The sequence below is a fragment of the Coloeus monedula genome (assembly GCF_965178545.1).
Source record: "Coloeus monedula genome assembly, chromosome: 17".
In the NCBI taxonomy this organism is placed as follows: domain Eukaryota; kingdom Metazoa; phylum Chordata; class Aves; order Passeriformes; family Corvidae; genus Coloeus; species Coloeus monedula.
The window spans coordinates 1,438,793-1,464,216 of NC_138797.1; the positions used below are offsets into that span (position 1 = coordinate 1,438,793).

The 25,424-nt window shown below is 44.6% G+C and overlaps 1 protein-coding gene across 1 annotated transcript; it reads right to left on the bottom strand.

The window, feature by feature from the left end:
* Nucleotides 1–18,390: 18,390 nt before the first annotated feature.
* On the bottom strand, nt 18,391–21,451 carry GDF5 (growth differentiation factor 5; the record flags this gene model as incomplete). Its single annotated transcript, XM_082292825.1, has 2 exons — nt 18,391–19,259; nt 20,818–21,451. The coding sequence occupies 2 exons, from the start codon at nt 21,449–21,451 to the stop codon at nt 18,391–18,393; spliced, it is 1,503 nt and encodes a 500-aa protein (XP_082148951.1).
* Between the last annotated feature and the right edge of the window lie 3,973 nt (nt 21,452–25,424).

Here is a 25,424-nt window from a genome sequence, read left to right on the forward strand (position 1 = left end):
CCGGCGCGGCCCTGCCCCTTCCGCGGGAAGCGCCGGGCGGCATGGCGGCGTGAGGCGGCGTGAGGCGGGCGTGCGGCGCGGTGCTGGCCCACAGCATCGGGATCCTTCCCCGGCGTGCGACGAGCCGAGAACGACCCGCCCGAGACAGTAATTATGTAATTGTGTGTCCACGGGAAGGAGAGCACCTTTCCCCAGTGTTTAAAGCGCAGGTTGTAGGCTGCCCATGGCAGTCAGTGTTAAGGAAGCTTCCCTTTCTGACCATTCTGTGACTCCCTGGCAGTCACACTGCCAAAGGTCAGAGACTTTCACTGCTGGAACCTGTGATAAATGAGTGAATGATAAATGTTGTCTTTCGCATACAGGATTTTAACATTTATAAGTGATGATGTACTATGTAGAAACAGTGTTAAGGTAAAATGTAGTGAAGTAGAAACCATAATTTTACCATTAGGGTAAACTGTAACTTCGAAATAGTTGTAATATTTTAAGAAATGTATTAATAAACACATGGTAATAAATGTCTTTTGAGTTGAGAAACCACAGAGCCAGGAACCAAGACATCTTAGAGAAACAAAGAAGAAAAACGCATGCATCCCAGGAAGACTGTTCTCCCATCAGAACTCACACCTGCCACGGGAACTGGCAGCTGCAAAGGAGGCTGGAGACTGCGGAGGCACCGGAGGGGGCTGCCTGCCTTCAGTTCTGAAGCGATCCCGAGCACCGAGGGGGTGTCCTGCTGGGGGAAGGGGCAGAGACCGGACAGGGGGGAAAGGTGAGTGAAGTGTAAATTCCTTTCTGGGCTTAATGAATATGCAACAGTTTAACAGAGTCCTTAAGCCCACAGTAAAATGAATGGAGGGCGCCTCTGGCAGTATTGCCAAACGCCCCAGGCTGTGATTTGCCTTTGTTCTACTAATAAATGTTCAATATTATATTGCTAAAAATTTAGCTCCTGAATCCATTTTTTTCAAACCGAAGCCCCTTCACAGTGGGCAGCTCAAGTGAGCCGAAGGGTGCCCCCATTGACTCCCTGCACTCTCCCCACTCTCACACAGTCAGACCAGGCTTCCCATAGCAGAGTCTCACACGTCTCATTCCACAAAACAATTTATTCACGGTGCAGGAACACAGCTCGAGCCGGTGCCTCTGGGGAGGGACCTTGAACCCCTGGGCTTTTATCCCTTCACAGTCCAATCACACCAAAGTGTGCTCAGCTCTTCCTCCTGAGAGGCTCCTGTCGGCCTCTCTGTGTCCATCCACTTCCCTGGCTCCTGCTATGTTTCTCAGTGTTCAGTCACCTGGACCTGTCTTTGTGCCTTTTGTTAACCAAAGGTTGGCAGCTCCTGGCTCCCACCCTGAGCTCGGTCTGCATTTCAGTCTTCATCGAAGTCTTCAGTTTGCAGGCCAAGTTATCTGGAGCAGATTTATTCCTCATCAGTAAAAGCCAGCAACAGCTTTCTGACCTCTCACATCTCATGTAGGAGCAATCCCCAGATCTATTCAGTTTTGGAACAAATTTTGCCACCAAATTGCAGAGGTGGGGTCCAGAAAGCATCTTTCCTTGGGAAAGGAAACACCTATTCCTCGTGTTGGTGCTGCAGGTGATCACCTGCCTAGTGGTGGTAAAGGCCAGCAAGACTTTTCTGTCCTGGCACTTTTTGTGTGTGAGCAATCCTCAGATGTCTTCAGTATTGGAGATGGTATCATAAATTTTGGTGATGGGCCCCTGAATGGGAATGACAGTGCTTTTCCATGGAAAGGAAAGCAAGTAGCCCCTGTGTTCCAGGTGCAGATGATGGGCTGCCCAACAGGAGGCAAAGGCCAGCAAGGCCTTTCTTTCTTGGAACCTGTTGCGTTGTAGCAATCCCTGGACATGTTCAACCTTGGAGCTGAGCTCCTGATGCCAAACTGGGATCTGCATGTGAATGTCACCACCTTTCCTTGAGAAAGGAAGCATCTAGTCCTACTCTTGGTGCTGTGCATGATTGTCTGCCCAATGGAAGTAAAGGTCAGCAAGATTATTTATTTCAGGGTTGTGCAAGCCTGGGTGCTTGGTGATGTTCCAGAAGTCCAGCATGCTCCAGCAGACTTTGAGCAGCATTTTTTAGACACAGAAATTCAGAGTTAGTAACTTCCCAAGTACAGCCCCTCTGTTAGGATTGGTTAGTAGTTTCCATATAAGTTACATAACCCAGGAGTCTTTTTGACATGTAGGCATGATTTTTTAGTGTTACAATGAACATAGTTCACCTACAGGATACATGCACCTTGAGTACTTTGCCAGGTCAGCAGTGTAGACATAGACATTTACCAGCATCTTGATTTACGACATCCTTAAAGCTTGTTAGTTACAGGATGTCCATGGGTAGAGGATGTTCCACTGACGGGGTCTCCTTTCTTGACCATTAGGCTTGAAAGTATACAAAGACCTTACACCAAAGAACATCCTAACTTAAGATAATCTTAACATATACCACATTTTGCAACAGTTTGGGAGGCTCCAGGTCTGTGCTGGGGTTTGGTTTGAGAGGGGCAGAGGTGGCAGAGCTGTGCCTGCCTGCTGCTGTCAGCCATGTCCTGGGGGATGGTGGCTCTGCCCCGGGGCAGCAGGGAGATTGGCATGGAAGCAGCCATAGATCCCGTGGCTGAGGTTGGTAAGGCCATCCTGGCTGCCCCAAAGTATCAATGTGAGCCTGTACAGGTATTAGCACTGGGATAGTACCAGGAGAACATGGCAGAGTCCCTCACCCAGAGTCCCCCAGAGCCAGCACCTTGCTGCCAGGAGCCCTCCCGCCTGTCCCTGCCACATATTCCCTGCCAAGAGACATCCCACCTGTCCCTGTTGCGTGTTCCCTGCTCCTGGCTGCTGCTGGCGCCAGCTTTCATGAGGCCTCAGAGTGAGCCTGAGCACTGACCCGACGGGGTGAACCGAGCTGGCTTGTTTTGCCAGGTTAGACTGAATCTGGATCACATCCACATCACCTCACAAACTCAGTGCTGGTGCAGATGTGAGCAGCAGCAGCTGGGGCAGGGAGCAAGGCTGCGCTGTCGTCAGGAGCGCTGGCTTAGAGGGCTTGGGGAACTATAATATTGTCCTCCTCTCTTTCCCAGCACATTAACTGGGATGTCAGCATCTCAAGAGGGCAGTAGCAGCTGCTTTAATGGCCCTGAAACTTCACAGTAGTCCTTAGAAATCTTTCATATGTTCTTAAATATCAGGCCTCGGGGGACCAATGGAATCACCTGTCTGGACTTCCTATCCACAGGCATCCCAGATCCCTGTGCTTGCAGCAGGTCTTTCCCGAGATGTTCTGACTCCCCACAGCTATCTGCTGAAGGGGGTTTAACTGTGTCTGACAAGGTGTTTAGTGAACAAGTTGTTCTGACACGAGGCAGGATGTTGAACAATGCAGGGAACTGTGGGATCTCTGTTGGGGAAATGCTACATTTCATTTTGTTCTTGTGCCTGTGGCAAATTCCAGGCAGGAAGGTTAAAGCTGGTTTTGTTGCTTTCTATTTGCTAAGCTGCCCTTTGTGCACTACACTCAAAGCAATATTAAATACCATTGTTGACAGCAAATTTTTTATGGGAAGGTGATGGAGGGGAATGATAACACTTTTGTGAACCCTCTTTGCCATTAATAAGTTACAGCCATTAAAAATGACAATGCTCAAGAGGCCCTACAGTGTGTAGTCATGCAGAGAAAAGGCTCTTGCCACCAGCAGTCTCTCAGTGGTGTGACATGGCCTGTCCACCACAGTGGACACTTCCTGACTCAGAGCTGTGTCTGATAAATACTGACACTCACCTGGGTTTGTGTTAGTCCTACCTAATGATGCACAGAAGGATTCTGACACACTTCAGTTGGAGAAAGTTACTGTCCCACCTAAGATTCCTCTGCCTGTCACTGCTCCATGTAGCACCAAGTCCTTTCCTTGTCAGTCTGTCTGAACACAGCTCCCCGAGGGAGCGGAACAGCAAAGCCTCTGATGGGACATGAAGCCAGAACAGTTGGCTGTGGACCTGAATTTCAATTTCAGTTTCAGTTCTGATGGGATTCCCTCAGTCAGAGCACTGGCAATTTATTCCCCATTACATACCCTTTTGCTGTCCTTAAGCTCCTCCACTCAGCTCTGCTCAGTGGGCAGCTCCACAGCTACATGGATCTTATATCTGAGATAATGAATCTTTCATGTGGAAGATTCTCCTCTTCCTGGGAGATTGTCACCTGAGGCCACTAAAGAGGCTGAGAAACTTGCTGTCATCTGCTGAAACATGTTGGGGAACATCAGCAATGGCCTCATGTTCATGTAGCTGAACAGAAAAGAAGGATCAAAAAGGATATGATGATGTTTAATGTATATAATAAATTCTAAAATAAATTTCTTCTTATTTATAATAATAACTCATTGATTAATACATTATATTTAATGGGCCTCCTGATTTGGCCTCAATCCTGTCTTCTCTCTTACTTGCAAACGTGCCTCTGAGTTTACCATTCCAAGAGGCTGGAGGGAGCAGCTCTTACAGGGAGGAGATAAGGGGCCACAAATCAAGGACTGGGAGAAAGCAGTCCAGAAGAGTTTAAGTGAAGGAGAAATGGAAAACAAAGACGGACAGAAGAAGACCCTTCCTTGAAAGTGCTGATGCATGCAGTGGTAAGGCTGGATGTATGTGCATGCAGAGAGTGAGAGGAGACTCATCGGGCACCAGCACATGGAGACAGCAATGAGCACAGACTTCGAGTTTGGCGGGGGGCAGAGGCACTGAAGGGAGGGAGTGAGGAATTGCAGGATCCTATTGCTAACACACACATCTAAGCTGGAATCTCCAGGTTAAATCTTTCGTGGATTTTCCACTTTTCAGGCTTCAGACACAGGCACCTTTATGACCTCTCCTGGTAATTTCTACTTGCCCCAATTTCTCCTCTCCTGCAGGGATGATGTTCCATGCAGACCACTCTGCAATCAGACTGTGTCTAACTCACCAGGAAACCAATTTTCTGTGTGTTTTCGTAATTTAGGTATTTCTGTCCACTATCAGAAGACTTTCCATACACTGCACAGAGATCCTTGGACTACTGTTGTCCTGAAATTATGCATTTAACCTTTCCCAGGCTGGTTCACTGGTCATTACTACAACTCTCTTTCCTTTTTGTCCTAATTAACAAGGAATGATAAATAACTTTTAAATGAAGACATTTAAATATTTGATCTTCCTGTCCTCTTCATTCCCCATCAGCGTATAATTTTATTTTGAATGTTATCGTAGCACATGCTTTTCCTGTTTTCACGTGGAAAAGCAGACTGATCATTTTTATGCAGGCCTATGCTTTTATATTCTAAAATGTTAACTATGCAGGTTAACTGACCATCTTGCAGTAAAGTCCCATAACAGCCTCTTGTATTTTTCTTTTCTTGGACATATAAGAATCAAAATCATCTTGATAAGGCAATTGTTAGCCCAACATTTGCTGGGGGGAGCTCACTCCTTCTGAAAAACAAATAGAGCTTTAGACCAGGGCAAAAGTACAAATCTTTCAAATTCGATCTTTCCTCCGCTCATTCTCGAATTCCTGTCTAAGTAAAGATTTTAAATTGTAATAATTTTCCTTCTTGAACACCTGTTCCGGCTTCTGCAGAAGGAAAGTCAAAGGAATCTCATGGCCATGTGAGGAAAGAGGATCTGTCCATGTTACCTGGGACAAGCAGGGCTGGGACATTCTAGCTAACAAGAGGGAAAATAGTCCTTATGGGTATTCCAGGATGCTGTGGAGATCATGATAAAGAGAAACCCAATAGAAAAAACTCAGTTCAAGTCCAACAGGTCTTATTAATTCTGGTTCTGTGCCAATAGTGCAGAAGTGCCAGCTGGCCCCCACAACTACGTGAGTGTCTTTCCCAGTGCTCCAGGTTCTGAAAGGGCTTTGTATGTACCACTGGAGCCAGTGTGGATCTGGCACTGTATCCTGTCTCACGCACTCCTTTAGGACTGGAAGTGCAGATCAGTGATAACATATACCTTGGAGCACTGGTATATGTGGATTGACTTCTTCCAGAGCTTTCCTGGATGTGTCTGCACTGCTCTTAGCAGAACTCCGAGTTCCAGCAGTGTGGTGAGGGGCCATCTGACCACACGGGGAAACCTGGGTTCACTGGATTCCTGCCTCTGGCTGTCGCTCAAGGAAAAGGGCATTTCTAAGCTTGAACTGGTAGTTCATAAACAAATTTGTCATACTTCACTCTTGCAAAATTTTTCTCCTTTTCATATGGAGTAAATCTGAACACTTTGAGGCCAAGTCTACCCTTAGGAATACATTACAAACTGAAAGAGGACTTCTAATGGAAGTAAATTATATTTTAGCAATATAAAGGTGCTTAGTCCTCCCCATAAGACTCAGTTTGGGGTGTCAGTGTGCATATGTTTTTCTGTTGCCATTTCCAAGGAAAAATACTATTTAAAAATATGAAATTAAGATGTATTTTTCATTAAAAGTACAATCCTTACAATTCACTATGTACCTTGAAAGGTTTGGCAAGTATGGAGATCAATTCCATGATCTGGAGGTACTAGAGGTGCAAAGCAGTCCTTGCTCTGGTCTCCAGAAGGGAGTTACCCCTCTTCTTGCACCAGTGCTGCAGGAGGAAAAGCAGATGTGAAGCAGAACAGGCAGCTCAGTGCTGCACCTCGCTGAGTTTGGTGAAGCCTGGCAAGCACAACCTGAACTCCATGGCTAAACTGTTCAGGGGGAGTAGAAATAGGACCTGGTTACTTTTTCCAGGCTTTTATATCCTAGTGGCTGCTGCTACTGTTAAATATGATAAACTCCTTTTTGTTCACGTTAGCCGGCCATCAATACTCCCTGTTTGCTGGGCAAGCCCAGGACGTTCCCCTCCCCACCTGTCAAACCTGGAGTGTGCTTTGGCACCCTGCCACTGCACAGTCTCAACGACTTGAGCAGAAACGAGACATCCCAGTACTTAAGCTGCCTCTGTTTCATGAGCTTTTCTTCCCATCTGTCTGCTTTCAGAAGAAGAAAGTGTTTGCTGGTCAGAGAGGTTTTCCACTTGCGCCTCCTTCAGCTTTCCATTACCTCTCCGAGGTTATATGGGGTGCAGGGCTATACACTGTACTGTACTATATGCAGAGGTGTTCAGACTTAATTTATTCCCTTCTCCTGGATAAAGATTATTGCAGCTGTGTGTTTTGGAAAACTATCAATGAAGGGAGTTCAGCTCATACAACACACTTTCAATAGGGTACTGTACTCTATATTTCCAGGTTCTGTTTTAATTACACTTGCATATTACCTTGGAGGAAGCTGAAATCTGGAAAATGTTTTCTCATATACCATGTCTTAAACCTTCCTGACCTTCTGTTTTATACCAAGTACTTTTATGTTTGTGATGAAAACCATATAATATGGGGCAAGGTCTGGCTATCCGGGATAATCTACCAGAGACACGCTGTCAGTCCTTCCTAGCAAAGACTGAGCAATTCTAACTGAGAAATGGCCCCACCATCCCTCACCCCACCACCTTCCAGCAGTCATTCCTTCTTCCCTCCCTTCACATGGTTCCCAACAAGAGCCCCACGCTGTGAATAGGGCATGCAGTGGCAGGGAGAAGCTTTTGCTGCTCTGAAGAATCTTGAGGGACTGAGCTACAGGATGGCTCATGCAGTGCCAGTGTACTGCCTGTATCCCAGAAAAACAAGGATAAGGCCCAGCCTCATTAGAAGGGCTGTGTCCAGCAGTGCACTCCTACAGCTTCTCGGAGGCTGCTGAGTCACAGCAGCCCAGGAGCCCTTGGGGTGCCTGAACAACTCCTCCTGGCTCAGGGGAGCCAGTGCTGCTCTGGGGTGTCTGTACTGGCTGCACTGGGCACCACTGGAGAAAAAAACCAACCACCCAGTGTCCAAAATGTAAACCTCAAGACAGCTGGCACTGTGTTGGGAAAGCATGGCATTGGTGAGAACTCTGGCATGGCATGTGCCCTCTGCCAGGAATAAGCGGCTACAAGCAGGTTACAAGCAGGTTGCAAGCAGGTTACAGAGGCACCATATGGACTCACAGCAGGAGGTGCAAACCTCCTCCAGTGATCTGAGAGCGTGTGCTTCCCAGGGCTGACAGCAGAACTAAATCTGTAGGAATCAGGCATCTGGTCCAGAGCAGCTGTCAAGCAAACTTTAAGTCCATGCCAAAGAGAGCACATCTTGATCTTCACATCCTTGGGATGTCTGGAGAATGTCCTGGGACAAAGGGTTTTAGCAAATATGTGTGAGCAGCAGAGGGTTTGTCAGTCCCCTGCCCAGCTCTTGAAGCCCAGCACCTCACCATTCCACACGTACAGAATGCTGCCAGCATCCTTCTTCTGTGACTTCTTGAGGAGTTTGCTCCTCCTAGGATGGAGGTGGGATGGTGGTAACCCCTCCAGCCTGGGACCCTGGGCTCTGCTCTGAAGCCTGGCACTGACAGGGCTCATGAGGTTCCACCTTCACTTGTCCCAACACCTCACCCTAAAAAGCAAAGTAACTTTTACTTCATAATGAGTAACAGGAATTACATAAATCATGTCAAGCAGAGACTTTTTAGTGGCACCGAACTGGTTTTTAACTCAGCTGTAAACAAGGATTTTCAACTCTGAGGCAAGAACTTATAAAATGGAAAGCTTTTCATTAGAAAGCAGCGATTATGGAAAAGCAGGGTTGGTTATAATAGAAAGCTGATTCTGAACTCCTAACATGATGCTGGAGCTGAGAGGGAAAGCTGATCCCCAGACTGTAAAGGTCAAAATCCAGTAAAAGTAGAAAGTTAGTAGTGCCTCTGTGGTGTTGATGAGACTGTTACTGCAACATTAAATGGGTTCTGGTGTTTACATACTAAAAGTATTTGGAGAAGTGAGAGCCTAAAGGAAAACCCCAAGAAAAAAAAAATCTGGTAACGAAGGTGCACAGTAAAAGCAGAACAAAGTCGATCAACCCCTTCCACAGAAAATAAGAGAAAAACATTCATCACAGTCTGCACAGGTAGAACAATGCCCATGGGAGTAAGTTTTTTCATGCAGCAGACAAAGAAGCCAATTCAGTAATTCAAAGTGGAAACTGGACAGTAAGTAGAAATAGCTGCTTATTAAAAAATGAAGTGCTAATATTCCCAGAATTAGCTTAGAGCTGAATGTGGTGAGCTTTTTAAAACTTTCGGTCTTTAAATCAATCCTGAATCTCTCTTTCCAAATATGTAATACCCAGCTATTACGTAGCGTCATTTAATTCCACAGAACTTTAAAAATAGGCTTTAAAAAAAAAATAGATGGGAAAAGAGGCACCACATCAGACTGCCATGCTCCTCTAACAGGACACTGGCCAACCCCTGGTAAGTCCTACTGGTTTGAGCCATGATGTCCCATTGTAGCAGTTTACTCTGAGTTTTGGGCTTCATATGGAAGAATGGTTTTGCCAAGTTAGACCATGGATCCCATGGAGCTCATCTCCTATAGGGAACAGCAGATTAGTACAAAGAAAATAAAGACAGGACAAATGTGCAGCAAGGTTTTCTTAGCAGAGCTTTTGAACTTCCAGCTACCAGGGGCTTAGAAAGTCCCATGGACTCATTCATGGTCAGCAGCTTTTAATGGATTTTTCTTCTTTTTTTTTTTTAAACATACATAAATTCTAGCATCTCATCCAGGGTGTGCTCAGGAGTTCTGCAGCTGGGCTACCCTGGGGGAATCAGTGTCTTTCTGCTTGCTTCAAGCCTGTCCTGAGCCACTATTCATTTGGTGCGCTGTGGTTCTTGTTTGAGAGAAAACTTGCTCCCAGTTCACATTCTTAGTCCTCACCACTTTTCCTTTTTGCCCCAGTCACCTTTCACTGAAGGGCTCCAGTCTAATTACTCCTCTCACAGAAGCTGTTCCAAACTTCCCGTCCTTCTTACTGCCCTTCTCCAGCTCTTTTGTATCCCGAAGTGTTTCAGAGTTGTGTCCAGTGGCTGCATATTGTTTTCTCATTTATTCTCTATTTCCCTCTCAGTCATTCCTAAAGTTGTATTTGCTTCTCTGATTTTTGTGAAAACGGAGCTGACACTTCAGGGACTCAGAAGGAAAATTTTTTACCTGGGGTAAGCAGAGCTCATCGGGCCAAATGATCCTCATTGTTCTTCTTGCCCTTATCACCTGTGAGTTAAATTGCCATCCTTCAAACACGTTATTAGATGCAGTATCAACAGCCCCAGAATTTGCTTATAATTGCCAGTTCAGAACAGCCACCCTTTAAAGTACTGAATTAAGCTCCTTTTCTCTTGAGACTCCCAAACCTCTGGAATTTCCCCAAAATCCTAAGATTTATTAAAAACCAGTAGGCTTATTGGTGCAGGTTGAATGTTTTAAAACACTGACAATGCCAGCACATGCTCCTCATCACTTTCTTATCTTACTGGCATGGGGAATATTTCATTACTGTTGCAAGAAGTGAATTATTTGTTATGGCTTTTTCTCTTACCAAAAATATTATAATGTCTTGGGAGACAGATAGTTCCACTGTGTTTTGAGATAAAGAGCAGGTCATTTTTCTAGAATTCCAAAGACTCAAATTGTGTTTAAAGTTTCTATGCCACTGAAAGATTCCATCTTGTATTTTCTTATATTTTCTGGAGTTTACTGATCAAATATTATTATGCTCCTGCCAGTTGCTCAAGTCCTTTCTTTCTCTCCTCTCTCCTTCCTCACACTCAGTGTTTCTTGCTTGTCTATTGATTAATCCAGCAGCTGTTCTCACAATGCTCCTGAACTACCAGGCTGTCTGTAACCAGCTGTAACTTTCTTAGGTAACCTTACCTAAGAACACAGGAAGTAAAAGGAATCAGTAAAATGTGGAAGCATGTCCTTTAAGTCCTTCCTCGAGGTCAGATCAGCTGTTCCCCAAGGGTGTACAGGGGTAGGTGTCTGTCTCAGCCCCGCTTTGCAAGCTGTCCAGCTTCGTATTGTGGGGCACAGGCAGGCGTGTGACTTTCCCAGTAGCAGTGGGAGGCATGGGGTGTTCCCCTCCTGGTGCCTCTAGCCAGGTAGAACTGCAGCAGGGAAAAGGAACTGGGCCCCAGCTCTCATCACCTTGGCAATAAAAAGCCCACAACAAACCCAGGGCCTCTTGTGTTTAACAGGAGCCTCTCCACTCCTTTTTTTCCTGGACAGTAAGATCCTCTCATGCCTGCATCTGAATCCCAGCAGGACAGAGGGACCCAAATACCAGTACCTGTGCCCAGCCAGGAGGCTTGTTTGGGACACTGTGCCTGGTGTCAGTCACCAGCTCCTGCTCTGCACAGACACTTCAGCTTACTCTCCCAGGGCCTGGCTCTTCCCTCTTGCTCTGGGGGAAGCTGCTTACTTTAGTGCTCTGAATCAGCTGCTGGAGCCAAGGGCTGCTGTGAAAAGCACAAAAATGCCAAAGTTAAGCACTTTGTAAAGTCCAGAGCTACCTTTTAAGCCCAGGCTGCACATGGCTAGGAGAAGACAGACTGCTTGTGCCTGTGGCCCAGCAAAGGCATTTGTGATCCACCTGAAAGTCTCATAAATTAAAGTCCCTCATCATCCAGACTCAGGTTTCTAACCTCTGTTGGTTTGGACTCGCACAACAGAACATAGTCAGTGTTGTGGGAAAGTTACTGCTGTTCTTGGCTGTTCAATGCCACTGTCAGAAATTATTTCCCTCTGCTGAGCTTCTGAAATATTGTACCAGTAAAGGTGTGACCAGCAGGACCGGGGCAGGGATCATCCTCCAGTGCTGGGCACCTTGAATCCTGGGACTAGTTCTGGGTCCCTCATGACAAGAAAGACATTGAGGGGCTGAAGTGTGTCCAGAGAATGGCAGTGGAGCTGGGGAAGGGTCTGGAGCACAGGTGTGAGGAGAAGAAGCTGAGAGAGTTGGGCGGGCTCAGCCTGGAGAAAAGGATACTGAGGACAGAAGGAAATTGTCACCAGGTGGAGGTTGGTCTCTTCACCCAGGTGAACAAGTGGCAGGACAAGAGAAAACAGTCTCAAGTTATGCCAGGGGAGGTTTAGGTTGGATATTAAGGACAATTTTTTCATTGAAAGGGTGGTCAGTCATTGAACAGGCTGCCCATGGCAGTGGTGGAGTCACCATCCCTGGAGGTGTTCAAAACTGTGTGGATGTGGCACATGGGGACATGGGTTAGTGGTAAACCTGGCAATGTTTGGTTAAGGGTTGGACTCCATGATCTTGGAGGTCTTTTCCAACCTTAACCATTGTTTCATCCCATGATCCAGCAGCCTGCTCTTGCTCTAAGCCTTCAGCAGCTCCTGGGCTAGAACTCTCAGTAAAGCCCTGGGAGCCACTAGCATGGGAAGGACAGGCAAGTGCTAAGAAAAATTACTTGCACCAAGCCCTCAGAATAAGGGGTTTTTTTCCTGGTAGGTACATTGAGAAAATCACAGAATCATTTAGGTTGGAGAAAACCTCTGAGATCATTTAATCCAACCTTTGGCTGATCACCACCTTGTCAACTAAACCACAGCACTGAGTGTCACATCCAGTTGTTTCTTCAACACCTCCAGGAATGGTGACTCCACCACTGCCCTGGGCAGCCCCTGCCAATGCTTGACAACTTTTTCTGTGCAGAAATTCTTCCTGATGGCCAACCTGAACCTCCCCTGGCACACCTTGAGTCTGTGTCCTCTTGTCCTGGTGTTTGTTACCTGGGATATGTCTGTTCCGCTGGCAGCATTGACACCCACCCAGCTCATGCATACTTGGAGGTACATCCACTCTATAGCTGCTCCTGCATTTGCTCCACCTTATTATTCAGTTCTTTTACCCAGTCTCAGCCCCTGCTGTCCTCCCCTGCTGTGGGGGCTGCCTGTCTGCATCCCCCCGAGAGCCACTTGTCCCCAGGTCCTCTCTCCCAAGCCACATTCCCTTAGAGCTCCCTTAGAGCACCTCCTCCTGCTTCTCCCCTCACTGCCTTTAGCCCTTTATCCTCCCTAGCTGGGTTCCTGTAACCTGATCACCAATCCTATGAGTTAACGACCTCTTTGCCATCTGAAGTTTATGAGTCTTGTTTCACCTTTGCAGAAAAGAGAGCTGAAGGGAAGATATCTATCCCTTTCTCTCAGCATGGGGAGGACCCAAGTTGTGTTTCTTTTCTAGAATTTCTGGGGAAATATTAATGTTTTGAAGGCATTTGCATGAGCAAACTCAAATGTGTCTGGTTTTATCAGTTAGAGGCTTATTTCTGACTTTTACACAATCAATGGCATTGTGTAAAAACAGGCAGATGAAAACCGGATGTGCAGAAGCAATACCTTCATTTTAATTCAATTTAATTAGTTTAATGGCATTTCTCTGGCAGTATGATGGGCAGAGGCTGATCAGCCTGGATTCCTGGATGGCAAAGTATGGCTTAAGATATTACATCAAAGAGATTCTAAAAGAAAAAACAGTGAAAAGAACATTTTCTGTCCCCCTAGCAGAGGGTCAGCCAATTAATCACTGTTATTGTTGACTAAGTCATTTTTTCTTGACAGCTGTGCCCTTCAAAATGACATCAGGGGAAACTGAATCCATTTGCATTACTTCAGCTGGCCAAATCACTGCAGAAAGTTGAAACTAGTTCTGATAAAAAACAACCAGGAAAACAGGGACATCAGTGAACTCAGAATGACAGAATAAATGGGCTATTCTGAGCACTCAGCAAAGTGCATTTAGTGCTCCATATTTACTGTTTTTCAAAAAATGTTAAGATTATTGTTTATTGAATTTGTTGAGAAGCAATGAAATCTCCTGCAATTTTATTTTTAAATATCATTTTACTACCCAACAGCAATAGTAAATCCATAAAATAACACGATTGACCAGGACTATGGAGTAAAAAAAAATATTGTTTGCTTTGTACATTCTTATTAGTCTTGGCTAAGATGTTATAAAAGCAGTATCTTTTAACACCTTTTATTATACAAGGGTCAAGGGGTTTTTATGTTTTTTAAAGAAAGCTTCAAATAGCCCACATAGCGGGTTCCTGCATCTTTCATATGGCTGCTGTATAAACAAGCCCATTTTACACAGGAAATGACATAACCATGTAAAAGTGTACACGGAGTTTAGGCACATATTCAAACACTAATGGGAATGCATTGTTTTCAATGGCATACTTTTATGTTTACCTATTGAGCTTAGTACCCATATTTTAGCCAAACACAACAAAAATTATCCACACATACCTGTCTTATAGTGTACTGTTTATTTGAAATTTGGACCTTCACAAAGACTCTCGTGGGACAGATAATGACCCTAAAAAGTAAATACAAATGAGGCATTTTCAGTGAGAGAGTGAAACCTGCCATCATAAAGGTGGAAAGCTGAACTTTTAACCTGTATTGCTTTACAGCTCAGGTTTCTGCCATCCAGTTGCTCACACCAACTCACCCATGGGAAGAAAGCCGTAATAATAATTTAGGGTGTCCATCTTTGCACGTTATATAATGACCTGGCTAAAGAAAGTAGTGCCAAGATCCTGCAGTCATAGAATCACAGAATCACTCAGGTTGGAAAAGACCTCCACTAAACCACATCACCAAATGTCCCGTCTGCTTGTTTCCTGAACACTTCCAGGGATGGTGACTCCACCTCTTCCTTGGCCAATGTCAAGGTTCTGTTTCTCTCCAGTTTCTGTGCTGGGTGTCAACTCCAGGGTGTGCCTTATTCCTAAACCCCTGGGTTTGGAGGGGAATGAAGATTGAGTGAACCCCGCCTGGGTTTTTCTTTTGTGCTCATCTGTGACATATGTGTACCTTGGGAAGTTTCAATGCCTGTTTCTGTTCTCATGCCAGGTAACTGAAACTGCAGATTGCCATGTAAAGTCTTGACAAGATTGGCAACAATTTGTGAGTAGACAGAAGTCTGTGCTAGGGGATTCCAATGCCTCCAACAATGTACCAGTAAAGCACCTATAGGCTAGTACACATTTACACCATGGGGAAAGTCAGCAGAGCATTCCAGAATAAAATAGTGTTGAACCACAATTCCCAGTGTTATCGAACAATTTCCCAATGTAAATGCAAAAGGACACTCTGGACATCACCATACTGGTTTATAACTAATGGTATAAACCAAGAATATTCAATTTAAGACCTAAAAGTGAAAAAACCTCCCCTGTTCCTCTGCCCACGATTATAAACTCCTCACTTTGAGCTGAACCAATCTTGAGCAGTGCCAGGGCTGTCCCTTCTGGATGTCACCACATTTGAGAGACCAGCCAAGCAAACTGAATGTCATGTTACCTCCTAACCTGGACACTTGGGCTGAAACTGCTTCTGTTTTGGCCAAACCCAATTTTGAAGCAGTAACAATCCATTATAATTCCAGCATTTTACTGTCTGTAGTTTCAAATTTGTTTAAACTGATATTACAGACCTACTTGTGGTTTGGTTTTTTGCTTTTCCTTTCTAGGTATAACCAACCAGAATATGGGCTTTTGAATGATTACCAAAGGGCGTTTTTTAAGACTTTAGTTTGTCAGTATTTCTTTTAATTTTTCCTCAGATCATACTGTTTGTTTTGGGATAATTGCAAAACCTTGGCGTATTTTTCCATTTAGATGTTGATACATACTCAATTTAAATACCATTTACCTGAACCCTTATCTTGCTTTTTTCATGCACTGAAAAAGTCATACAAGGACAGCAAGAAAGAACCTCAGAGTTTTATACCAACTAGGCTTTAGAAACTTTCTATAGTGACCAGACTCACCAGGACTTGCAGGTTGGTCACCAGCTCTGCAGCGTGAACTGAGCAGGAATTTCCCCCCTCAGATTTCCAAACTATTGTCATGCCTTGTGTGTACTACCAGTGCTTTTGTCCACCAAAGTTGTTCCAGCACTTGATGAACCCAGGTGGTACTGAAGCAAACTGCCCCATGCAGGCAGTCCTAATCCCAGGAGTTAACTTGTCTTAACTTAGATTTGCTTCAAGTGTATTTAAATAGGCAGTATTTGCTATTTTAAACTGATCACCCTGAGCCACTGAGGTACATGCCTGTGTGGTTAATAACTGGCATGGCACAGCTGTGTCTCATACGTCAGAACAAGAGATTTCCTTGGGAATGTGCAAACAGTGTTCCCAGAGAGTGGGAGCAGCACTTGCCTAAGGAAGAAAGGAGACAACCCTTTGTCATGGTCATCTAGCAAACCTCTCCAGGAGATAGCTGGAGCCAGTGCTAGAGGAAGCTGCAAACACACCTGAAAACAGCCAGGAGAAGAAAAAGAACTGCTTGAACAGATTGGGGGAAAAAAGCCTGAGCTGCCCTCCTGGCTGTGGACTTGGCAGGGGAATGTTTTCTCTCCTACAGTAGCAATGGTAAAAATCAGCTTTTAGTAAAGCTTATACTTGAAGTTTTGAAAGATTGGCTGGTGATAAGCAGTTAGTGCTGGGGATAGTAACTGCTGGGCCCGGCCTAAGGCTCCATCAGGACGAAGAAGAGCAGGACCTGGGAGCGCACACTGAGAGTCCGGAAGGGAGATGGAGAATCCCTGCGGGCAGCCCCGACCCATAAAATGCCCGAATTTCTCATGCACTTGTTACGAAGTAGCTGCAAGCGCTCATTATTCTATGTGCCTGCTGCCCTGCACGCTGGGCATTCACTGTCTGGGCAAGGGCAGCTTTCTGGTCTCCAGGTTTGCAGCAGGCAGGAAAACCAGGCAGTGTCAGCCCCTGCAGGCAGGAATGACAGCGCTGAGCAAATCTCACAGACTAAATCTCCCTGCAGGGCTGTTCTGCATCCCCGAGCTGCAGGTGAGGGCACAGGGCAGGTCACCTGCACAGGGCTTCCCCAGGTGTCTGGCAGCAAGGCTGCTTATCCAGGCACGTTAAGCTGGTTAAAGTCTCAGCTGCCCAGAGAGTGCAGGAGGAAGGGCAGAGCTTTATGTCACTGTTTTTGGCCGTTGACCAGGAATTTAGGATGGTTTGCTGCTGGTGTGAGCTTGAGCATGTCCAGACTGGGGTACTGAGCAAAAGGACCTTGGGGACTGTACTCAGCTCCCTGCCAGTACCCACACCTGTGATGCTGTGCAGAGCCAGGAAATCTTATGGCATGATGGTCTAAGGAAAATCAAACCTTAGCATTTCTATTTTGTACTATTGATAAACTCCTTCAGTAATTTCTGATGGTTCATAGGACCTTGCTGATCCATCTGTAGTTGAACATTTGGTACTACTTTTGTGGGTGGAAACATACAGGAGCAATACCATTTAAAATCCATGTCTGGAATAGATAAAGGGGATATACAAGCACACAGCCCTTGGAGGGTGGAATAAAAGGATACCAAAGCTCTTTTGCAACCATCTGCATAACTCATTTTTGCCCCAAATACATCAAGTGATAGTGTCATTCCCCACCAGATCACACCAGGCCTTCCTTTCAGATCTTTCTTTCAATGTTTCCACAGTTTCTCTCTGTGGCAGCAAAATACACAGACATGTTTTGCATACCCCTGGTATTCTGCTGCACAGAAAAGTCCCTTTCACTTGTATTTATTGTACAAAAACATTAAAAAATTTCTTAATTGCGTTATAATTATGCAGAGTTGGACAACTAGGCACAATGCAGCACTGTGTCAATAATTTATTACATCTTATGCAATAATTGAACACTTTTACTATGAGCATTTGAGAACAACTTGGACCTTATACAGAATAATATATTTTGCTACATAATAATGGAAAGGTGGATACTTAAGAAAGATATGTAGCTTGGAGGAAAACATACATGGAAGCAAATACCTCCTGCATCACCTATCTTCATGTAAAACTTAAAACTAAACCAACATATTATATTTAATGACCCCTTTTAATATATGCATAGTTTCAAGAGCTAATCAGAAAGAAATCATATTACAGTGCAACTATTTACACCAAGATGGGGACACACCAGAACACAACTCTTCTCAATATTGGGACTCTTTTCTGACATTTATGAATGGACAAAGCACACGGGAATCAGACAGAAATTCAGTCTCAAGAACAATGTTCAAAGGAACAAACAGGTCATATCCACAGCTCACTGATACCATCTCTATCCACTGTCTCAAGGCTAAAGGCAGGAGATCTCAAGGTGTAGAGGTATCATCTTCTCTGTCATGGACTTCACTTAGAGTCAGTCCTGTGTTGCCAGCGGCACAAGGCCTTAAATCCAGCTGAGTGACAGCATCCAAATGCTGCTGAAATATGTCCATGGAGAGACATACAGAAACACTGGATTTATTGCTACATCCTTGTAAACATACTTACCCTAGAGGTAAGAAATCTAGTTAACCGTGATTGAGGAGAAGCTATGTCCAATGTGTTGTATTACTTTTCATAACATATTCATGTGAGCAGCTGTTCTGCTACCTACAACCACACGACTCCACCACCATGTCCTCGTACTGCTTGTAGACCACGTTGTTTGCAGAGTCAATGAAAAGGATGCTGATGGGGCTCAGACGGGTTGGGACACAGCAAGTCGGGGGGGTTGATTCCGGGTCCATCGAGTTCATTAATGTCTGGATAACTGCGTGGTTGGTGGGCTCCAGGTGGGATCGGAGGGGGAATTCACAGAGCCCTTCGCAGTGATATGCTTCATACTCCAGAGGGGCTATTATCCAGTCATCCCAGCCCATATCCTTAAAATTCACGTGGAGGGCTTTTCTGCTACACCTCGCCTTCAGATTCTTGGTGGGCCTCTTCCCTTGCCGTGTTGCTAGAGGGGCTCTTCTCTTCCGCCTCTGGTTGAATAAGTACTCATAAACAGTTTTGTCATCTTGGCCGGATCTAGCTTTGATTTCATTGAAGAATAAGTCTCTTTTTTTCGTCCTCCCAAACACCAAGAACAGAGCCTTTTCATTGACCTGTCTTCCCGTTCTATTAAATCCCACACTCCTGAGGTCAACAGCTCTTCCCCTGTCAAAAGTTTCCAGCTCAAAACACAAGTTAACCAAGTTTTTAAAGTTTCTGAAAAGTTTCCAGATGTCAAACACTTCCCACTTGGGTGTATCAGTGATACTGACAGTTCGAGAGTCCAGGAGTGTTGAGGCTTGTCTGTTTGTAGAGCAACTAAATAATTTCACTTGGGAAGTTTTTCCAGAAGAATGAGACTTCCATGTATCAGAAGGTTTTTTTCTCAGTATTCGAAGCTCTGCTCCCAGCAAACCATCTTTTTCTAATGCACTGATGTCAAAAATATATTTTTGTTTTCTTATAGTTGGTGTTCGCTCATCTAAAAAAAGCACACACATTTTTAAATGTATATCAAGCACAGACCAATATCAGTTATTCAATTCTTAATGGTTTTCCTCAAATTTGCTCATAAGCCTGGAATTTAGCCCACTGAACAGAAAGAGCAATTTTTGTCTAAGGGATCAGCTCCATGCAGGGACTCAGAAGAACTCAGGGACTCACCAGGGAAATGAGCTTCTGAGTCTGCCTTGTAGAAATCTCATTTATTTCACCAGTGGCATTTTCTGCCTTCAAAGTTGTGATTAGCCAATTGAAAAATAATGCTTTTTAAGGGCTGAGCACTCACAGGACCTATTCACCACTTATATCTGACTTAAATTACTGAAACAGAGCTTCAGTGGCAGCCAGGCCTCATGCTGGCTCCAAACATGAGCAAATTTACCCTTAGATGATACAATAGTGAATTAGTCCTTTAAAATCAGCATCCCCAGGAACTGCCAGACACAAGGATAATTGCCTAATTAACTAAACCCCACATGATTCACAATTTTTCAAACTGGGCAGAGAAACATTCCTCCCTTTATCCTGACTTTACGTTTGCTTGCTTCAGCTGGTGAGGAATATGGCTGAGCCAGCCTTCCAGTGACGTGCCATTAACAGTGCCTTCCAGTGGCAAGCTGAGAACCTGAAGGCAGCACTTGTGAGCAGTGTATCCCCCCTTCTCAGCAGCCAAGCTATTAATGAAGAGATGGCAAACAAATCCAGTCCTGGTGAGTCTTTCATCACAATTCCTTCACCAGCTGTAGCCTGTGTTGCTTCCTCAAGAGTGTGACAAAATTCTTACAAATGTCACTGGAAGCAACATGGGGCTCCCCAGGCAGAGTGGCGAGGTGAACACCATTCGTTGGGACCTTGGTTATTTCTCCTGTGAAAGCAAACACTAGCCCAAATTTCCAAAAGTGTTTGGAACCGGAATGTTGAGCTGCAGGTTCTGGAGTCCCGGAAGTTATTACCCTTGGTAGTCTGTGCAGAGCTGTGGGCTCCTTGGTGGTACCTGAAAGTTTTGAGCTAGTACAGATACACCCACCCCACAGGATAATGACTCCTGGGTCTGCAGAGTAGTTCCTTACAATTCTACCTTGAACAAACCACACTGGCCCTTTCATACTGCAATTTGTGGGTTTTTTTCACAGAATGACTCCGTTCTTAGCATATATGTTCTTAGGCACACTACAGTCTACCATTACCCGTTTCCATGAGCTAGTTTCCAGCTAGTCAGAAAGAAAATAAGAAAAAAATGCAAAAGGTTTTTAAACACCTAAGCATGCAAAGACTGATTGATTTTCAACAATATGCATCTAAAATACTTTCTAAATGTTTTCTTTGGCTGCCACACAACCATCTAGTTCTGCCTGTAAATGAGTTTTCCAAGATAAGGGAGGAGGACAAAATCTGCAGCAAAGTTGTGTGATTTCATTTACATTAAAAAGAGCTATTTGACTTTAACAAAGTATGATTATTTTCCAATACTCTCTGCATTTATAAACACACTCAGACATCTCTCTCTGTCCACACTCACACACAAGCTCCTTTCTTACCTTGTCCTTTGTCTATAAAGCTGGTTATTGTATTGGCAAGTCCAGCCTCCAGTTTTACACTTCCATTAACACCCTTTCTTTCTGCATCTGAGAGAGTCCTGTACAAAGAGAGCATGTATTCATGTGGCGTTATCGGGGGATGTCGGAAAGTTTCCTTAGCTTCCCTCTGGGTTACAGGCTCTTTAGTCTTTTTGGTTTTGAAAGAATCAGTGTCAGTACTGCTTGTGCCAGTTTTTTTCAAAGCCACCTTGCTGCTAAGATTTTGAACCTTTGGAGTCACTGTCCTTACTCCAGAAGGTCTGCTGGGGAGATGTCCTACCTTGCCCTCCGTGGCTGCTGTTCTTGAGGGAACCTTCTTTGACTCATCATTCTTGGCCAGCAGAGCTCCAGCCTGAACAGCACTGCTTTTAGTCCTGGCCTTTGAGGTCCCAGCACTGTATCCATGGCTTGCAGTCCTCAGTGTACCTGCCCGTGCGGAGGGATTCCTCTCCTTTCCTTCTGCTTTCAAAAAACCTAGTTTAGATCCTGGGTTACCCTGGCCTGCTTCAGAATTACTCAGCGCTCCAGGAACTAGATCCAGAGACAGCCAAGTCAAATGCCAAAGCAGTAAAGTGAGAAAATGCAGGATTTTCATCCTCTGGTCTTCCTCTGAATGCCACTAAAGAAAAAATCAGAAAAGGTTCCTCCAGTTTGGCAGAAGAAAACATGAAAGAAATTAAAAACCAAAGTTAGCAAAAATGGTTTTCGTTTGAGATTAAAACATTTCAAATATCGTTGTTCAATACTTGTATCCAGTCCCATAGTGGAAATGCTCATGTACTCAGATACGATCTCCCCTGACTTCAGTTAGCAGCTATAAAGAACTTGTTCTTGAAAAGAGAAAGTTTACCACCTCGTTTTCTTCTGTAAAACTGACTGAAAACTTGAAGGAGTCTTGTTTAAATCCAAGGCTTTTTTTTTTTTTTTTCCAAGAAGGAAGAATGGCGTAATGCTGCCTCTGTGTTAAAAGGTTTTTTTAAAGTTTTGAGTTTTGAATCCTTTCCAGTGAAAATATTTCACACACAGAGACCTGCAGGTGCTCAGAAATCTTTTACAAACCTGAACTCTGGAATTGGAAACGGAATTCCAACAAACCTATTTAATTACTCTCTGATGTCATGCTGTCTAAACTAATTTAACTGCGATATATTTCTTTAAAAAAATCTTCTTTACCCTTTTCATTAGCATGAGTCATACTCTGCCTCATGTGAAACAGCTCCACAGGCTCAAAACTCCAGAGGATGCCTTTTCAAGTGGCAGTATGACCTCTGCCTCAGCCCTCGATGAACTTCACGTTTAGACAGGACAAATTGCAAGATCAACAACTGAGACCTGTCACACAGTCCACTGGACACATACATAAACTAATTTAGAAATAATTCATGTATCTCTTTTGCCAGAGAACTGTAACAGTGGCTTCACTTCGTCCCTCTGCGACTGAAGGGCTGCGCTGTAACGCAGGCGCTTAACGAGGGTAACATTTAATTTTACACAAACACAACAGGGCCGTGTCCGCAGTCAGTGTATTTTGGCTTATTTATTGCTGTGCTTAAAAAAACCCGTGTCAGCCCAGCTGGAGAAGCAGCTCCTGCCGGAGGGGATGCCCCGTGGGGCGGGCGCGGTGCTGTGGGGCAGCAGTGCACCCTGCAGGCAGCCATCCTCCTCCTCCTCCTCCTCCTTCTTCTCCAGAGCCACTCGGGAGCTGGAGTCAGGCCGAACCCCGTCTTTCCTCCAGAGACTGCTGAACACCAGCGTTTGTTTTAATATTAGATGCAAAATGTCCAAGAGCTGCTGACCCCGGGGCTCCAGGAAGGCTGCAGGTCAAAACCAGCGTTCCTCACGGTCACGACTGTCCTGCGGCTTTCAGGCATCCAGAAGAGAGTGTGGAGCAAGTGTGTCTTTCATAAGCTGCAAAAAATGAACTGTTGATCTAAATGAGCCTTCAAGAAAAGAGGCACTGGGCTGGACTCAACAGGGATTACTGGTACCCATCTCTCATCTTGCACTGATGCTAAACCCAGTCCTTCTCCTGCAATTGCTTTTTCTTTCTGAGTTAAGAAGAAAGGGAAAAGGTACACCACCTTTTAGCTTGTTCTGTGTGTTCTGTAGCATTCCCCACGCACCCTGACTAGTATCAGAAACACTGAACTACCTTCATAAATAACAACCTGCATGACATGAGGAGCTCTGAATGCTTCACTGGTTTTGACAGAGGAACTGAAGGATAGAAGAGTTCAGTGATTTCGCAGATGTCACAAATAAGGTAGATTCAAATCATGATCCTCCCGATTTTGATCTAATGGCCCTTCCTCTGGTGTCAGTTGTGCTTTTGATATTTCCCTACAAAATAAAGCAGCTTCTCCTGGGATTTACCTCTGGTAAAACCATTCCTCAGCGGTTACTCCACACCATCCCATGGCCCTCCCAGCCATGCCATCATTTTGTCCTTCCCATATTGCCCACCTTTCTGCTGGGTGGTGTGCTGTGTCTGGTTCTGTGCCATGGTGGTATTGATCAGCTTGCCAGTAAGCCACAAAAGTAGCTAAATGTTGAGTTTCCACTTTTAATCTATCCAGCTTCCAGTTTTCACAATGCTTGTAAGAATTTAGTATCTTTAAAAGGTCATTTGCTCTATCAAACTTGGCTGAGATTTGCAAACAGATTTACAAACAATTTAAGAGATGGACATGAAAGAGCAGGAGGTAGGACAATGTGATTACATGGGCCTTGTCTTACTAAATCAGATTAAAAGCATAATTGTTCATATGTTCAAAGAATATTTACATGTCTGAGATTAAAATATCTTAGTGGGCTGGATAGAGCTAGACAGAAAGAGAAAGGAAAAGCAAGCAAAACAAGCTGTGCAAACTAATCTCTCTCTTTAAAAGAGGCTCTCTTGAAGCAAACTGCATCTCAGTGCTTGGAACCATGGGAGCACAGATGCTGTAGAGTGCACCGAGCCCCACAGCCCCCAGAGTGGAATGCTGACCACGAACAAGACCCACAGACTGGGGGGTTCCTATGAACCCTACACCAAAGTGGAGTTATTCCAGCTGGCTAAACTCAAACTCCACTGGTATCTTCAGTATGTAGCTAGGAACTCTCCTGCTGGTGAGGCTTTGCATCAGATACAGGACACAGTGGAAGCGGTGTTCCGAGCCTCAAAATGCTCACCACCAGCCAAATTCCTGTGCACCATCAAGTGGCTGGGCTCGTATCGCCCACCTGTCCTTCTTGGCCCGTTCTGTGACAGCAGATCCTCCCTCACACAGTGTGAGTAGGGATTTGAAGAGGGAGGACCACCCGGGTCCCTGCTCCATGGGAGTGCATTCCCTGCTGTTCTCCATATCCCGAGATTATGCCTACATGAGCTGTGACACCTCCTCAGGCAATCTCAACGAGCCCTTCTGGATGTCCAGCATGGTCTAGAGGAAAGGATCACTCTGGGGAGCCAGAGGAAGATTTCATAGTGTTGAAAACATTGCCATTCCCTGAGGATAAGCAGCTCCGTTGGATACGCGATGTCAAGAGTTAGAATTTGTTCACTGCTGCAAACTTGCAGTTGAAGCTGCACGTGGAGATCTTTATTCTAGTCATCTATGAGGAATTTCATTGTCCTTTCCCAGGTGAACTAATTTCCAGAAAGGACTTACAGGATTGAGTTAACTCCATATTAGGCCATTTGCTGTCACACTGTTTTTGCTTATTGAAACTAATTAACATTCTACTTCTGTGAGGATTTTAGACCTCTGCACCTTAGCTCTTGGGGAACTGTTTTTTAGAAGTATGAAGTTATAATTTTAGGAAGGAACTTAACAGCTCTGTGCTTTTCAAAAGGAAAAAATTGCACAAAACTCACAGATGTTTTAATTAAAACTTGCTTGTATTGGGCCAGAGCAAAATAAATGTAATGGTTTCCACTTCCATGTGAAGGTGGCATAATTTTAAAACACTGTGCTACACTGTTGTGATTTTAAATAAAAAATTGGAAGTCCGAAGAAATAATTGTGTCATTGGTTATCAAGAAACTTGGCCACATCTTCGAACAGTAATGAACTACAAGGCACAGAATCATAGAATCATGGAATATCCTGAGTGGGAGTCTTACTTTTGTTTCTTGATTCCACAGATGTACCTAACTCCCCCAGCTCTGAATTAAGAGGAATTTTTTTTTTCGTAATTTTTGGTATCTCTGCCTGTTATCAGTTAGAGAAATACAGGGTTTATTTCAAGCTCCTTGAAGCCTATTTACTTAGAGTCCCCCCCATTTGGTATACAATGTTAATTAGCCTGAGTCGCCTTCTATAGCTATTGTTCATCTTTGCAATAGACGCCCGTTTAAAGGATACAAGATTTGAGAGAGAGATTCAGAGATCCCAAGTTAGCTGACCAAAGAGAATTTCGGTGGCAATTAATTTGTTCTACCTCTTTAAAAAACCAGAATGTCAGTGATGAAACATTCATAGTCACAGGAAAAAGCAGGGACCGAAAACGAGTCGGTGTCATTCAGCAGCCAAATAAAAAATGAAATATATTTTTAGCAATGAGCTTTATTAACTCCCAGAACA